Source organism: Gallus gallus, chromosome 9, assembly GCF_016699485.2.
Source record: "Gallus gallus isolate bGalGal1 chromosome 9, bGalGal1.mat.broiler.GRCg7b, whole genome shotgun sequence".
NCBI classification, from domain to species: domain Eukaryota; kingdom Metazoa; phylum Chordata; class Aves; order Galliformes; family Phasianidae; genus Gallus; species Gallus gallus.
In genome coordinates this window covers 19065518-19080654 of record NC_052540.1, presented here as the reverse complement: position 1 = coordinate 19080654, position 15137 = coordinate 19065518, and the positions used below count along the sequence as shown (strand labels likewise).

The 15137-nt window shown below is 43.0% G+C and overlaps 1 protein-coding gene across 5 annotated transcripts in view; it reads left to right on the top strand.

Annotated features, from left to right (window-relative positions):
* The window catches only part of FNDC3B (fibronectin type III domain containing 3B), a 157153-nt gene that overhangs the window by 93618 nt on the left and 48398 nt on the right, over window positions 1-15137 (top strand). For all 5 annotated transcript variants that reach the window (NM_001252324.3, XM_046898436.1, XM_046898435.1 and 2 more), the window contains 5 exons: window positions 5051-5109; window positions 9212-9369; window positions 11632-11691; window positions 14582-14720; window positions 15047-15100. In NM_001252324.3, coding sequence (NP_001239253.2) covers window positions 5051-5109; window positions 9212-9369; window positions 11632-11691; window positions 14582-14720; window positions 15047-15100 — 470 coding nt within the window. The remainder of the gene's footprint in view (window positions 1-5050; window positions 5110-9211; window positions 9370-11631; window positions 11692-14581; window positions 14721-15046; window positions 15101-15137) is intronic.

Genomic DNA, 15137 nt, shown 5'->3' with positions numbered 1-15137 from the left:
AAGTTAAGTTTGTTGTTGCAGTAGATTCAGCTTGTGCTTTCTATGTTTCTATGGGTTATGTCATTGTTTTATTTGGTGTTCCTTCAAAACCAGCCAGCTGCAGCCATATGTAAGTGCACTGCATCTGTTATCTTCTTTGTAAGATGTACAAAGTGCTTTCTTAAGAAGTGAAATGGATGTGATATAGACCGGGCAGTTGCTATATTTTCCTAAGAAAGCCCTTTTCTGCCTTCTAATGGACCAACTGCGTGTTCACAGTAGGAATTCACTCAGATCTTCAGCCAATGAAGTAGGAGTTGTTATTGCTGTGTCCCAGCAGTAGCAACAAAGAAGCAGAGAAAAACAAACCCAGCGTGTCACTTACACTCCATTTGTCCCTTGCATCCAGCATTTCATTTCTCTTGTAGGTGCAGCTGATCTTATTTCCCTTGCTGCTTTCCTAGAAGAAATATACATCAAAACAGCATTGGGTGACATGAGAGGATTGAATGCAATTAACATTTAGTTTTAAAACAAATTTTAGAGGAAGTGACTTTGTTACGCGCAGCTGAGTGCTTCCACATCTGCTTGGTATGAAAACATCTGATGCTTGTCGAAGTGATAGCAGATATCTTTGGTTAAAGCTGCAGAATGCAGACGTGAAACAGAGGGATAAACCAGATGAACTGAATTTGCACTCCAGTTATGTGGAGTACCCTGCCCCATTGGCAGTAGAAAACTGACAGCAACTGTGGGAAAGCTATCAAGTTGAGAGACATGGACTGTGGCCAAGAGAGCTTTGATGTGCATCATTTAGTTTATGCATAAATTACAGTGATGCTGGGGCATACGTTTCAGTATGAGATTAGGCATCTGTCCTGGGTATCATTTTTCTGTTCTTCCCAAAGCTTAATTTTATTTAGGCTTTTGTGTACAGTAGTCTGAGGGAAAACAAAGTCAAGCTGCCCTGTAGACAACGAGAAGAAACATCTAGTAAGGAGGTTGTGAAAGAAAGGAGTTTACTTCATTTGAAAAGCAAAATGTTTTCAAATGTGTGAAAGATTGCAACAGAGAAAGTGATGTTGAACTCACCTGCAGTGGGTGTGTGGGCAAGGAGTAATAGGATTACACTGCAGCAGGGAAAGTCGAGGAGGCAGTCTGCATAATGGTGAGAAGCATTCAGTGCCCCAAGTAACGCCGCCCAGCTTAGGACCATTGTGAGATTGTCCCGATCATGTTGTGTGTTTGCTTTGTTTTTTTAATTGTTATTTCTAAAAGAAATAATAAAAAAAAAGGCTGGGATCTCTCGGAGTGGGCAAAACATGTGGTCATGTTTTGGTGCAGGATGAGGGACTCAATGACCACGCGACATCCCCACCAGTCCTCGTTCCTATGGCTTAGCTGCAGTGTGGCATCTGAAGCTTTAGGTTTGTTCTTGTTTAAGGAGATATACATAATGTAATGTATATTTCAACAGTTATCTTCAAGTAAAAAGTCTATGTGCTCTAAATAAGAGTGTCTTAAGCTCTGACATCGGTAGGCAGCTCACAAAGGAGTTGTGCTGCGTTCTGAAGAGTTTGTTTCCTTGCAGCTCGTAGGTTGTGCAGTACGTGACTGATAAAAGATCTCTCCTAGCATTAAAGCTGGTCACAGCCCCAATAAATCTGGAACAAATTCTGAGAAAGCATGTCATGTTATGACTGGCATATCTGTGAGCATGGAGCTCTGCTTGAGAATTAGGCTGGAAGCTTGTGAAGTGCTGGTGCTGATGTCATTGCTTTGGAATGGAAAGGCTGTTGAAACAGTAAATACTTTCTGTGGCCAGAAGCTAAGTATTGAGCTGGACCTTTTCCTTTCTGTGGAGGAAAGAATGCAGAACAAACCTAAAATCTCTATTTGCAATGGGAAAATGTTAATTAGTTTAGAGCTTGCAGCTATTTCAAACCATTTACATACACAGCTGCTGTTCATGCAAACATGAAAAATATTCATGGAAACTTCAAACTTACCTTGAAATGAAAAGATTTTTTTTCTTCTGTATTTTAAAGCTGTTCTTGGATTTCAGAAGTGTTGTTGGAAAGATCTGAAAGTTATGTTTGTACCGTACGTGCAGAAAGGAACATAGATGCAGGCTAAAAGGAGCATATAATGAAAGGCTTTAGTTCAGCAAGAATTAGTGTTGAAACGCTGTTAGCACCAAACAGCTGCTGGGAAAGCATTCCATATTTGCCAGGGACATTTACTCTTGGTTGTATCTGTGAAGCTATGGTGATGACCCAAAACTTTGACAAAAGAGAGCTGATGAAAATACAAACTGAGACGAGCTCCAGGTCTTACAGCTGGCTCCTCTGCTACAGGAGGTTGGTTAGCCTGGAACACTGGATCCATTTTGTAGCTTGGGACTGCTCTAATGTCTGTTAGGCGGTGAGAACTGCATGGGAGTTCGGCTTCTTTGCCCTCCCTCAGTGGACTCCATGAGCACTCCCAAGGAATTTATCGCCACCCCCAGCTTCCTCCTAGGATGAAGAGTTTTGCCATGGCAGATGCAGGGAACAGATGTGGAGGGGAAGAGTTAGAACGGGACAGTGACCCAAAGTGTTTGTTGGGCTCTTCCTTGAGGTGACTGAACTGTTCCCAGTGTCAAAAAAGGAAAGGAAAAAAAGGAGTGTTTAACACCATGGCTTCCCTATTCCTCCTCCTGTTCTCCCCCACCTTTCCACCACTCCACCTGTAGCATCCTCATCTCTAAGCACCCGAGTGAGCTCATCTAGGAGCAGTCATCAATGCACCTTGGTTAACAGTGGTCATGAGACTGTTAGTGTTACTGCAGGAAAAAAGCCTTTCCAGCACTTCTGTTATCAGCATAGAGCACATGAGATGTTTTTTTTTTCTCCCTCTCTCTCATTCTCTCTTTAAAAAACACTTCTGCTCCTTGTTGAGCTTGATGCTGATGTGCTGTGAAGGGGCTGCAAGGTAAGGCAGCCTCCTGCTGGGGGTGGGATTCCGGACAGCCCCCGTTTTCCTTAGCTTAGTCTGGCTCAGGAGACTGTGAATAATGATGTTTGTTAGTGAAAGGAGATCAGCCATCCATAGAAGCCTGAGAATTTTTATGGCTCATGAAATGGGAAACTAAGTATTTGAAATACTGTAAGAATGTGACAGTTGTGAGCTTGTTTCTCTCTTATAACTGCTGGCTTCTGTTTTGTTAACAAGTTTTTCCATGGGGCGGATTTGCACTATTCTTTTCCTAGCCTTGAGACAGAGGTTGGGCTAAATCCTGAGGTCCCTTTCCTCCTGAGCTGCTGTTACACGTCATTAATGTGCACATCTATTGCTTCCTGCCTTTAATTTTGCATTTGCACTATTTCCACGTGGCATTACCTGTTACTTGTAAACGTCCACACTGTGCCCATAGATGTCCATGTGCCCTTAATATCTCAAGGCTTCGGTGTGCCTGATGCTCAGAGCCACCTTGTGAACACACTACCTGCCTGGGGAGGTAATACCAAACAACTGCTGGTAGGACTCTGCTGAGAAGCCTGATTGAGGTAGCACTTTCATTTTAATTGATTTTATTGTAATTATTATTCTTTATTTCCTGGGTGTACTCCAGCTCTATTAGGTCTTAAAGTCAGTTCCAGCATTTAGAACAATGTGAGCCGTCAGCCCTGACCTGCAAAGGTCAGAGGACTTAGCACTGCACAAAGTGATCGTCTTCTGCAGGAGAGAGAAGTGAGCCCCTACAGTTTTGGTGATGTTGTCACTTGGGTCAGTGTCTCAACCTTTTCCTAAGCAATTTAGTCCATCTGTATAGTTTTCAAGTCAACGTATCTTATGCTGGCTAAACCCTGTCAGTTTATATACTTTATAACATGCTTGAAAGGTTATCTGCTATGGAAAAAAGCAATCATGTTATCCTTCTCTTATTCTGGATTATTACGACTTCGTTCCTTTCCAAGTGGCTGAGACCAAAAGCAGTCCAGGAATGCACGAAGCAGCAGATCTGTCACTCCCACTCTGCACCTTGGTGAGCTGCACTCTTGTTAGGAGAGATGGGCATTGATGCTGGAGGTTTGCCATCAGCATTCAGCCAGTTTGTTTCTGGCAGCCGAGCGGATGGAATTTTCAAAAAGATGATGTACTTTTTAAAAGCAGGTCATGGACAAAAATAAAGACACATTCTTGGGCCGCAAGAAGTAGGTCAGGTTTGGGGGGAATCATTTGGGAAAGCTGTTGTTCTAATCTTAGCCGTTTTTCTTTAGTAATGTACTAGGGTTTTTTTGCTTCCTATGTCAAATACTTAGTCATTTTTTATAAAGAGACCCTACACGTTTTGTTTGGAGGGGTGGGGGAGATGTGTTTCTCTGCTTTGGCTAGCAAACTTCTTACCTTAACGTTTAAGAAAGAAAGAAAATATGTGTTCCTAGTTTTCCATTAGAGAACAGCATAGTGGAAAGCGTGGCCTCTCCGTGCTGCGGTCCAAAAGGAATAAAGCTGCTTTCTGTCACCTCATTACTCTGAGCTGATGCCTTACCTCGAGACTACTTTGGAGGATTGGTGGGGGAAAATTCTGATTCCACTGCTCAGATGATCACTTTTGCGGTATCTTCTGTGCTTAATTGATCCATTTAATCCGGGGGAAATTGCATCCTGCCCCGCAGTGGCACTGGTGGGGGATGAGGGAGCACAGTTGGCACATAGGGTCTGGCTCAGGAGCTGGAGAAAGCCAGAGCTCTTCCACTGCCGTCGCCTCTGGGAGTAGGGAGGTGTTGCTTTGTGAAACCAAGTCCCTTAGTAACACTGTGGAGGACACCTCTACAGATAATCCCACTTTTCCAAATGCTTGCATTTGCTCCAAGTTTCATTTCCTCCTTTTCCTCTGTTATATTTTTAACACTGATTTCTGTACCTGCCTACCTTACATTTACAATAGCAGAACATCTGATGCTCGTGTACAGATAACCTGCAACTCCTATTCACAGCTTCCTGAAGGACTGTTGATAGAGCTGACATTTTTGTTTTGTTTCAGTAATTTATTTTTCTTCCTATTTCCGCGTTCTCTATTTTGCAGAATATGATTCAGAAACAAAAAGGGTTCAAGACATTCTTTCTGGAATGGAGAAGCCACAGGTATGTGATCCAGAATTCCAGAATTACCCCCATACCAACCCAAAATAGCAAGTATGATAAGTACATGATGTCACCACATAGCGGTCATTTCACAGTGGAAAAATCTGAGTGTTTTTACTTTATGGATTGTGGCTTCTGTGCATATCTAACTCATTTTACAGGGATACAGTGGAATCATAGTCACTGGGAGTAAATGTTGAAGCATCCTTTAAACTTGTGGGTATTTGGAGGAGTCACGCCAGCTGCCTTGTCTGCAGAGAGCTCCCACTACTGGCAGCATCATGGCGAATGCAGAACCTTGTGGTGCTTTACATGGCTCCTACCCCCTTCCCCTGGGTTTTAATTTCATTTGTCACGAGCAATTTGTCCATAATCATGATTAAATTAAGGTAATTCTATTGTTCAGTGGTAATTGCTGTATTCTGCGTTTGTCTTAACCATAAAAGCACACGAATTGTGATGGAAATTGAATCCTTATGGTAAATAACCGTAATGTTGGGTGTGACCACAATCAGGTAAGGTTGTTAAGAAATCTGGCTGGAAGGCCTTTGAACGTGGTGTTTTTCAAATTGGGTGCATCAAATGGAAAAGCAAAAGGGTATTGTGGGGATGTAAATAGAATCCGAACACTTCAGAAGAGTTTCTAGGAGAGAACAGAAGAGAGGAAAGCTCAGTAAGCACAAAAGTAGGCTATTTTTTTGTACAGAGTGAGGTATTTTTCTGTACGGAGGAGTATCTGACTCTTAATTCTGTAAAATGCTTGACATGGAGAATATGACCTGTCGTGTTTACATCTGCAGAGGAGAGAGGAGAAGCAATCTGAACAGGTTAGCAGGATGTGGAACCTTCTGTAATGAGATTTGTATTAGCCAAAGCACTTAAAGCAGAGAGCAGTACAACGCTAGCATCAGACAAACACTCATTTTCCTTGAATTATTTCAAAAATAAGAATCTTCAAAATAAATCCCAAGCGTCACCTCCTAGTTCAATGGTATCTGCTGCTGTCTCTGTAATTTAGACTTCTGTGAGTAATTAAACTCATAGGAGTGCCATGAACCATTAATCGCTATAATTGTGTGCTTGTAGTCTATGTTATATGTGACAGAAATGTATCACATTATGCATGAATAATCAGCTAGGATGCATCTTCTAGTGAGCCCTATGCACGTATGGCTGGAGATGGCGCTGAGCCATCCAACCAGCTGTCCAGGTGTCCCAGTATGAGACACCTTTCTAAGAACAATGTAAGCACACTTCTAAAGTTATTGATTTATTTAAAAAAGCCTGTTTTCAGTAGCAGTGTTGTTACAGGTTTGAGGGATTTGCAACCAAGCCACAACTTCAGTCATCCTTTTATTCCACTGAGAGCAAAAAATTCAAAGCATTCGATGCCTTTATTTAACCTCAGTCTCCCAGTTTGAATTCACACTAGAGCAGACAAGCAGGCATTCTCTACAGCAGACACCTGGCTGAGGGAAGGGAAACCTGAACCCGTGCTCAGCAGAGCAAAGGGCCGGGCTGCAGCACTGGGTCTGGCTTCCCAAAGGGCAGCCCGCTCTGTTGCCTTGTTCTGCATCTAAACTCATGTTTAATCACTGGGGTTTTGCCTCAAATTGCAGGATTAGGCCCATCATCAAAAAGCACAATCTCGCCCCACTAATAACCATGCATCCATTCAACCCCCACGTCTTTCAAACACTGCCCTCGAGGGAGCAGATGAATGTGGCTTTCAGTGCAGTTCTCACACACACAGTAACCCCAAACCACACGATGCCTGTGAATGCTAACCCAGAATTTGAAAGATAATGGAAGTTGTACAGAAACATCGTGTGTTACCTGAAAGGGTGGAGGGGCGGATATTCATCAGCCTTGTAACCTTATTAAAGCAGTGCAGCAGTTGGGATTCTTTCCCAGGGGCTTTTGGAAAATAATTATTTACACCAGTGAGTTTTGATAGCGTATAAAGCGAGCATTTACTGTATCAACTGAGAAGTTTTCAGAAATAATTAACTGTGCTTTTTGCAAGACGCACACAGCTCCGCACTGGAGAACCCTTTGTTGCGGCCCGGCCGTGGGGCAGTGCTGGGTGCTGCAGGTTTGGGGTGGGCATGCAGAGCCTCAGCAGCAGCACTACTTCTGCCCAGCTTGTGGCCAAGTGCTGTGCTGGTGTGTCCTGGTAGGATGGTGGTAGGGCAGTGTCAGGGAGCATTTTCCTATGGGAAATGGGTGTTTGCTTGCAGTTTAGCTGTACTGTCCCCTACAGCACTGACTCCAGCTCTGCTCGCTGTTGTCTGGAAGGTGCTTCTTTTCCCAGGACAAAAGGGGCTTCAGGCTCCTGAGAGGCCTGTGAGTGCCTGCTTGCTGCTTCCAGCATTCCTTAAGCACGTTTATTTAACTTACCCTTTCTCATAGTGAAGCGAGTGTTTCCTGCTCACGTAGGAGTTGCCTGGTGAAGTGGTGGCTTTGGCATTAAATCAGATACTGAGGAGATACGCCCTTGGCTGGTAAACGTGACACGATAGTGAGCCTGTTACTCTGTCAGCAGGAGATAGGTTTTATCTCTCCCCGTGCAAATAAATCCGCTCCCAATGCTCGCTCAAGCACGCACAGACTGTGCTGCCCTATATACCCAGGGAGTGTACGGGTTTGCCTTGTCTGACTTTATCACACAGGCAAACTCTCCCTTGCTTTACTCCCTTGGTGTGTGTGCAGCTTGGGTTTGTATTTTGGGCTGCCCATCAGCAGTCAGTGTGCCATGATGGCAGCTGGAGCAGCACCGTGCTTGGGAGCTGCTTTGGGAACTGAGCCTCCGCATGGAGACGTGTGCATGCTGACTGCACAATAAGGCTGACTTTTCCTCGTGGTTAGACCATAGTGCACTTTCTCTTCTGTTAAGAAATGTAGAAAAGACTTAAGTTCTTACAGATTGCTAAAGTTCATGAAAGGCCAAAGTTTTTAACCATATGCAGAATATATATACGTGTGTCCCTGTGGGTAGTCATAGAGAAAAACACTTCAATAGAACATTGGCAGGATATTGTGCTTCAAGCTCCAAGTTCGTCTGGATTTTTGAAAAACAATTATGCAAGCATATTTCCATGATAATAAAAGAAACTGTGTGTTGATGGGTTGAGCTAGTATAGTAGTAGTGTGCGTTTATGATCTATTAAAGGCATTATTTCAAATAAGGACACTTATCTGGAAGTACCTTTGTCATAATTTAGTTCACGTACAAATTGATGTTGAATAAAACAATTTGTCTTTTCTGGAGCATTTGGGATTTTTGTAAGCTATCTAACCTATACATTATAAGATCTATAAATTAAAATCCTGAACTTTCAAGAGCTTAAGGTGAGACATGTCATGGTGTCACCTCCCTGTCAGTGCATTAAAAACAGATTTATGGCTTGCTCAGAAAGAATCTGCTTGATACAGTTAGTGCTCTCATACACTGTCAGAGTGCTTTTCAGTTGGAAGCAGTTGCTTTCACATGAAGAGTTGGGTGTTCCACACTGAGTAAAGGCACTCAGGAGGCAGATCTGGATGATGATGCTGCGGGGCATCATCTCTGCACTTCTTTCAGAAGACATGCATACAAATGCTGTGCTGTCTTTCCAAGATAGCCAATGTACCCATTGTTTTATGCTTCTCTTGAGGTTGTGGGATGGGAAGGGGTTGTTTTCTGTCTTCTTTCTTGGCTTGATAACAGCAGGCTGCTCTTGAGAGCTGATGCCACTGGCTGCACTCCTTCAGTCTAGTGTTGTTTGACCTGTATTGCCAGAGAAGTGCTGCGCTGCTGGGCTGATAAAGCTGCTCTGTTCTCTGGTGCTAAGGTTTGAGGGACTTCCTCAGTGTTTTCTTAAAGAAAACTCCCCCCCATGTGGCTGTTAGGTCCCGTGTTAGAGCTGCGCCCAGTGATGTCTGGGCAGCCTGGTCTGGTGGTTGGTGACCCTGCCCACGGCACGGGAGTTGAGACTACATGATCTTTGAGGTCCTTTTCAACCCGGGCCATTCTATGAGCATGGATCATAAAGCAGTCTTTCTGTCAGGACATAAAGTGATTCATTTGTGATGTGATTTTAAATTGATATTTCTTTTGTAGGTAACAAACATTCAAGCAAGAACAGTTTTGCTGTCATGGTCACCTCCCGCCGGCCTTTTGAACACAGATAGACACAACAATGGTTTGCCTTACGCCTGTACTTACGAGGTTGCCTTATCAGATAAAGGGAGGGATGGAAAATACAAGATTATTTACAGGTAACAGCGCCGTTTTTACACTTGTGCTACTCTCAATTAGTGTTTTCATTAGAAAGCTTCTCTCTACTTGTGATGGTGTATCTTGGCATGTCCCCCAGTAGCACAAAGCAGACACATTTGCAGCAGCCTGCAATTTCCTCCTGTCCACCCCATCTGACCCCCTTGCTGCAACAAGCTGGCAGGCAGGATGCACACCCCAAGCTCCTCATTGCTTTTCTCCTTCCCGCTCCTCAGCACGCTGCACTACAGGAAAAACTTGAGTTTTCTATTCCTTCCCATTGCCTCAGATTGATTGAGGAAGGGAGCACACTGATCAGCAAGCTGCATTGCTCCACAGAAAAACCTCGAATGCTTGGCTCCTAGCAGCCTTAAGTAAAAATTCAGAGGGATTTCTCTGTCTCTAATGTCAGTGATCCTCTGAGCTCAGCTCGTGATCAAGTACAGATGGTGTTACGCCTTTCTTTCTTCCCTGCTAATGACGTCTGGGATAGAAAACTTTGAGATGCGACCCTGGCTATTGTGAAATAGTTAATCCTACACAAATGTCACTAAATAGAGTCCAGGTGGTACAGTGTTCATGGCATTCCCTCTTGAGACCAAGCTATCTCCTTTCTTAAGACAACCTGTGAGTTAGGGGATCCCTCCTGGTCTGCTGCACGGACTGCCTTGGGTAGTATAAACTGAGAGCGTTAACCAGGGAGATGCTGCCTGCTTCTCTCTGATATTTACACGAGCTGCTTGTGAGTTATCTTCATATGTTAATGCATTCTGTGGAGCTCCTAAAACTGGAAGGATGCTTTCAAGTACTTTTTGTGCTCGCTGCTCTGATGGCTGCACATTTTCTCCTGGTTATGAAATGTTGTGCATCTGTTTTAAAGCTGCTCAGAGTAATCTGTCTCCTGCTGCTGGCCAGTGTACAGCTGTGAGCTGAACGTGCTGCGTGTGCTCTGCTATGACCAGCAGTGATCGCTGTTACTTAGGAACGAAAGAAGGTCCTGCAGTATGTTGGATATATTCTCTTTTTGCAAAGAAGTGCACCCTTTTCAAAAGGGAAGAGCTGAATTTACAGAGATGGGGCTATATTTTAAAAAGCTTTTTCAAAAATTGTTTTATTTTCTGACTTTTTGGCAGCCCAGCAGGCACGTGCTTTTTGTCTGATCTTGTTCCCATGTTTTTGAGACATCTCCTTATATTTTCCCAGCTCTCTATGGAATATTTCTTTATGGTAGAGAGTTTTCTTGTTTCCCCATATGTTAATAAAATGGTGAACAAGCCAAACACTTACAGGAGATGATTATTATGTAACTAACTACTAACCCATACTGTAATCTTAAGAAAATGGTGAAGCACTGGCACAGGTTGCCCAGAGAGGTGGTTGGTGCCCAGTCCCTTGGGCATAGCTGAGGTCAGACTAGTGGGGCTCTGAGCACCTGATGGAGCTGTGGGTGTCCCTGTGCACTGCAGGGAGTTGGACCAGATGGCCTTTATGTGCCCCTTCGAGCTCAAACGATTCTATGAAAATCAGCAATATGTGACTAGAGTCAAATGTTCATTACCAGCAAACTAACCAAAAGGAAAAGAATGTTAATTTTAGGCTTAACTGACACACCAGCCCAAGTTTTATGCTGTTTTTTTTCTGGTTTTTTTTTCCTAAAATACCTGAAACTTAGTCCTTCTAATGTTACTGAAAGTCGTTCTTGCTATTAAAAGAGATCTGAATCTCTTTCAGTAATGTTAGAATGTTAATTAAACATCTCCTTGGCATGGTCCTCACAGAGTGTGCTTCTGGAAGAGAAAGCAATGATACTCATTGAAACAGTTGTGCAAGAAGCAGTGCTTTTCCTTCTGATGTCCAATGGCTCCCACTTTTTAAGAAGTACTTGGAAATAATTGATGTGCAAGGAGTACAGAATAATGTTGTATTGATTCTGTCCTCTCAGCCCTGAGGGGGTTGAAAAACACAGTGAGCTTTATCTAAATGTCAACAAAATGTAAGGATAGTGTTGAAATAAATAGGTTACTTAACAAATTGGGATGATAGCTACCTTCTGTTACACATACAGGGCTTTATACAGTTTTCAAGAACATGAAGTGTGTTGACAAATTATTTGTGTATTCTTTACTACTGTTGTTCTGTGGTGGTATTTCTGTTTCCTCTTTCAAGTCATCGCATGTAGCAGCTGCTTGTCACTGGAAAAGCAATAGCTGTGCTGATTGTGATGCTGCTTTCTGTAATTAACTGATGTATTTTTTTTTCTGCAGTGGAGAAGAATTAGAATACAACCTGAAAGACCTTAGGCCAGCAACAGATTACCATGTCAGGTGGGTCAGTGGGAATACGAAGGTCACTTAAGTACAGTCTGATCAATTGCGTGGGAGTAAATCACGCAGAAGTTCGTTTAGTCCAACCCAACTATAAGGTGCAGCTAAAGCAAGAGGGAGAAAGATCTACATTTCTATTGCTGTATGTACGTATAACAGCCCTGGAAGTGCTTGTGTACAAAAATGGGATACCTCAAGCTTGTTCAAAATTTGACTGAAGCAAGTGGTGTTTGGCCACAAGTATTCACAATTACTGTAACGTAGATGTGCTAGAAAACCCAAAGGTATTCCAGAGGTTTGTTTTCTTTTTCCATAAACACTCCACACTTCACAAAGTAAATCTTCTGATTGCAGATCACTTGACCACAGTAACTGCAGCATTTATTCCCTAAAAATGGATTCACTCTGGCTTCTCTTGATATTTTTAGACCATTTTTCTCTTTGATTCTGAAATTGTTTGTCACACAGTTATTAACACATTCTCAGTTCTGCTCCCCGCTGTTTTTAACACCATCTACTCATGCTGTGTTTTTTAAAGACTTGACTCATGCATTAAGGCTTCAAATTCGCATCCCGCTCCCTTACACTCAATATCCTTTAAAAAGTTCCTTTCGCTCCTGTCTATTGTTTCCTTCTCTTTGTCTGGACAAGGGCTATATTTGGCTTTTTCCCATCCGGGCCACTACTGTTAAGCTTTAAACAACAAGCACTCCTGAGCAAAGAGAGAAAACAAACAAACAAAATGCATCTTTCTTCCTCTGATACTATAGCTTCTTTTTCTTCAGTGTTACTTTCTGTTGGTGCCTAAAAAGCTTTTCCAGTATCTCTCAAGTCCCTGAGTAACCTTATGAGATGCTCAGGCTCCCTGGCCCGGCAGTAGTCACAGCCACAGCACCAGAAGGATGGTAGCAAGAAGAGTTGTAGACCATTGCTGAGCTTCCTACAGTAAGCAATTGAGTATAGTTTTTAAAGCAAACTTCCAAAACAACGTGGTAGTCCTACAAAGTGTGCTGTTGAGACCTCATACAATTTCTAAGGGTGTTGAGGGTATTTGTCCCAGATCTTGGCAGGCTTCCAAATCAATTCATTCTGCCTATCTGCCTACCTACAGTTCCCTGTGTTTTCCTGCATGTTTGCCAAATTATAAATCATTTGTGAACAGTTAGCTGTAACTTCTGTTTAAAGAGAATGAGCAACTGCCAAATGTAAAAGTCAGACCTAAAAAGCAGCAGCATGTGTTTGTCGTGGAGGAAACCAACGCTGAAAAAGCAGACTGCTTTCTATGACAATTTTCTTGTTCGTTGAAACTGCGTTATGTATTAATAGCTATGAAGAAATAAATCTGCTAAGTTAAGAAATGTATGCGACCAGCCGTTACTCAGCACGTTGTCCTGGGTCTGCTTAACCTTGGCAGCGTCTCCAAGAGCTTCTGTTTTCACACTGATAAGTGCTGCGTTGGGCCCCGGGCACCTAGAACAGCCTCTCTCACTCTGCAGGAATGCGGGATGTGGGTTCAAATATTACTGTGCTGGTAGTTATAAAGATGATGACACGGGCCTTTGTGAGAGCCTCTTGGGTTCCTTTTATGGCTAAGGTGGGTGAAAATGAAGTCTTTAATCACATGAAAGGTTTCTGCTTCAGAAATCTCAGAGCCACCTAATTCCACAGCCCTCCTTACCTTCTCTTTGTTTCCCAAGAGCTGACATTCCAGCAGGCAGGAAGCAGCAGCAGAGCACTTAGTGACAGGGATGCTTGGGTACCACCACAGCTTCCAACTGGCAAAGCCACAAGTGCAGCTTTTCAGTGACTTGCAGATGATGCTCCTTAACCTCATCTTTACATATCTGTGTTTCCCAGTGATGTGCTTGATTCTCAGCCCTGCCTGTTTTCAACACACATGCACACAGTGTGGCCAGTTGCCAGCTGCAGAGGCAATTAATTAGTTGCATTTGTTTTCACTCCTGACTGCTAACAGGTGATCTATAAAACAGCACCAGAGCAGTTCTTGTGAACTTCCCCCTAAGGTTTGATTCTAAGTAGGTGGCCATTGTGCATAAATTACTCTTATCTACCCTGAACAAATTTAGAAATTGCCCTTTCTCATTCAAGTGCACAATAGCTACAGCCAGCCCAGAGGTCATTGTCTGGTCAGGGTTGGAATGCTTTCTGAGTAGAAGGCTTCAAGTTTGCACTCTTTTGCTTCATGGAAAATGTGGAGGAGAAAAATACCATTAATTTTTCATTATGTGTAAAGGTGCTCAGATATGTTTTGCTTTCCTGTGTTATTTTTGTAACAGTTACACCCCTCTATGCTGGTATATAGACGACTTGCCTGAAATCAAGTTGACTTCTATCAGAGCAATGCTTTTGAGCTGTGTTTATCCCTATTTTTGTGTTTGTGTTAGTTTTAACTCAGAAAGCTCACTAAATATTGGCACTGCAGCTGAGTAGAAGCTTCTACTCATGGAGGGAGGCCAGCAATTGCCACCACTGGACATGGCACGTGTGAGTCAAGTGTGAACAGGGCGTTCATGTTCATCCTATTTAATCATGAGTTCATGCTTTGTTGTCTCCTGAAGAGCATTTTTGCACAGTGTGGAAAATGACACAGTAGCCAATGAAATAAATAATTCCTTGTGGTAGAAAGAAAAGATGATGGTAACTCAGTGGGCAATGGGAGTTGGTGCATAAAATGCTGTAACTCTCTTCTTCTGCTGTGAATTTTTTTTGGATACTTGTACTAAGTGAAGCAGATAGCCACTGTTTTGTGAGAAATCTGTCAGTGGTGGACGGTATCATGGATGCTTTGGTAGTCAAGTGTTACATCTGAGGCAGTGCTTTCTAGCCTGGTCAGCAAATGTATAACCCATTTCCTTGTGTCCGTTTCCAGGGTGTATGCAACATACAATTCAGTAAGGGGATCCTGCTCAGAGCCAGTAAGCTTCACCACTCACAGCTCAGCACCAGAGTGTCCCTTCCCACCCAAGCCCTCGCACAGGACCAAAAGCTCCTTAACCTTACAATGGAAGGTAGGTAATGCTTGGGTCAGAGTGGGCACTCGTAAAAACAGAGGGAAATACAGCTTGCCAACATAACTGTAAAACATAACTGAAAGTGAGACAGTCATTTTTCAATAAGGGACATGAACTTGCTCTACTCTGACAAATCCCTCCCTGTGCACTGACTTGACTTTTAAAATGTATGTGTTTCATTACATTCCAGCTTCTTCTCGTTAGTCGTTAAGAGGCTGCCAAGCCGTGTGCTTTAGTTTTACTTTAAACTGTAGTCATATGCCTGGGGGGAGAAAGTAGTTCTCTTACTCCCCAAACTGTCTTTGGTTTGTTTTTGTTCATAGGCGCCCATTGATAATGGCTCAAAAATCACCAGCTACCTTCTTGAGTGGGATGAGGTAAGTAACAACCAGTTGAAATAAACATGTAAATAAA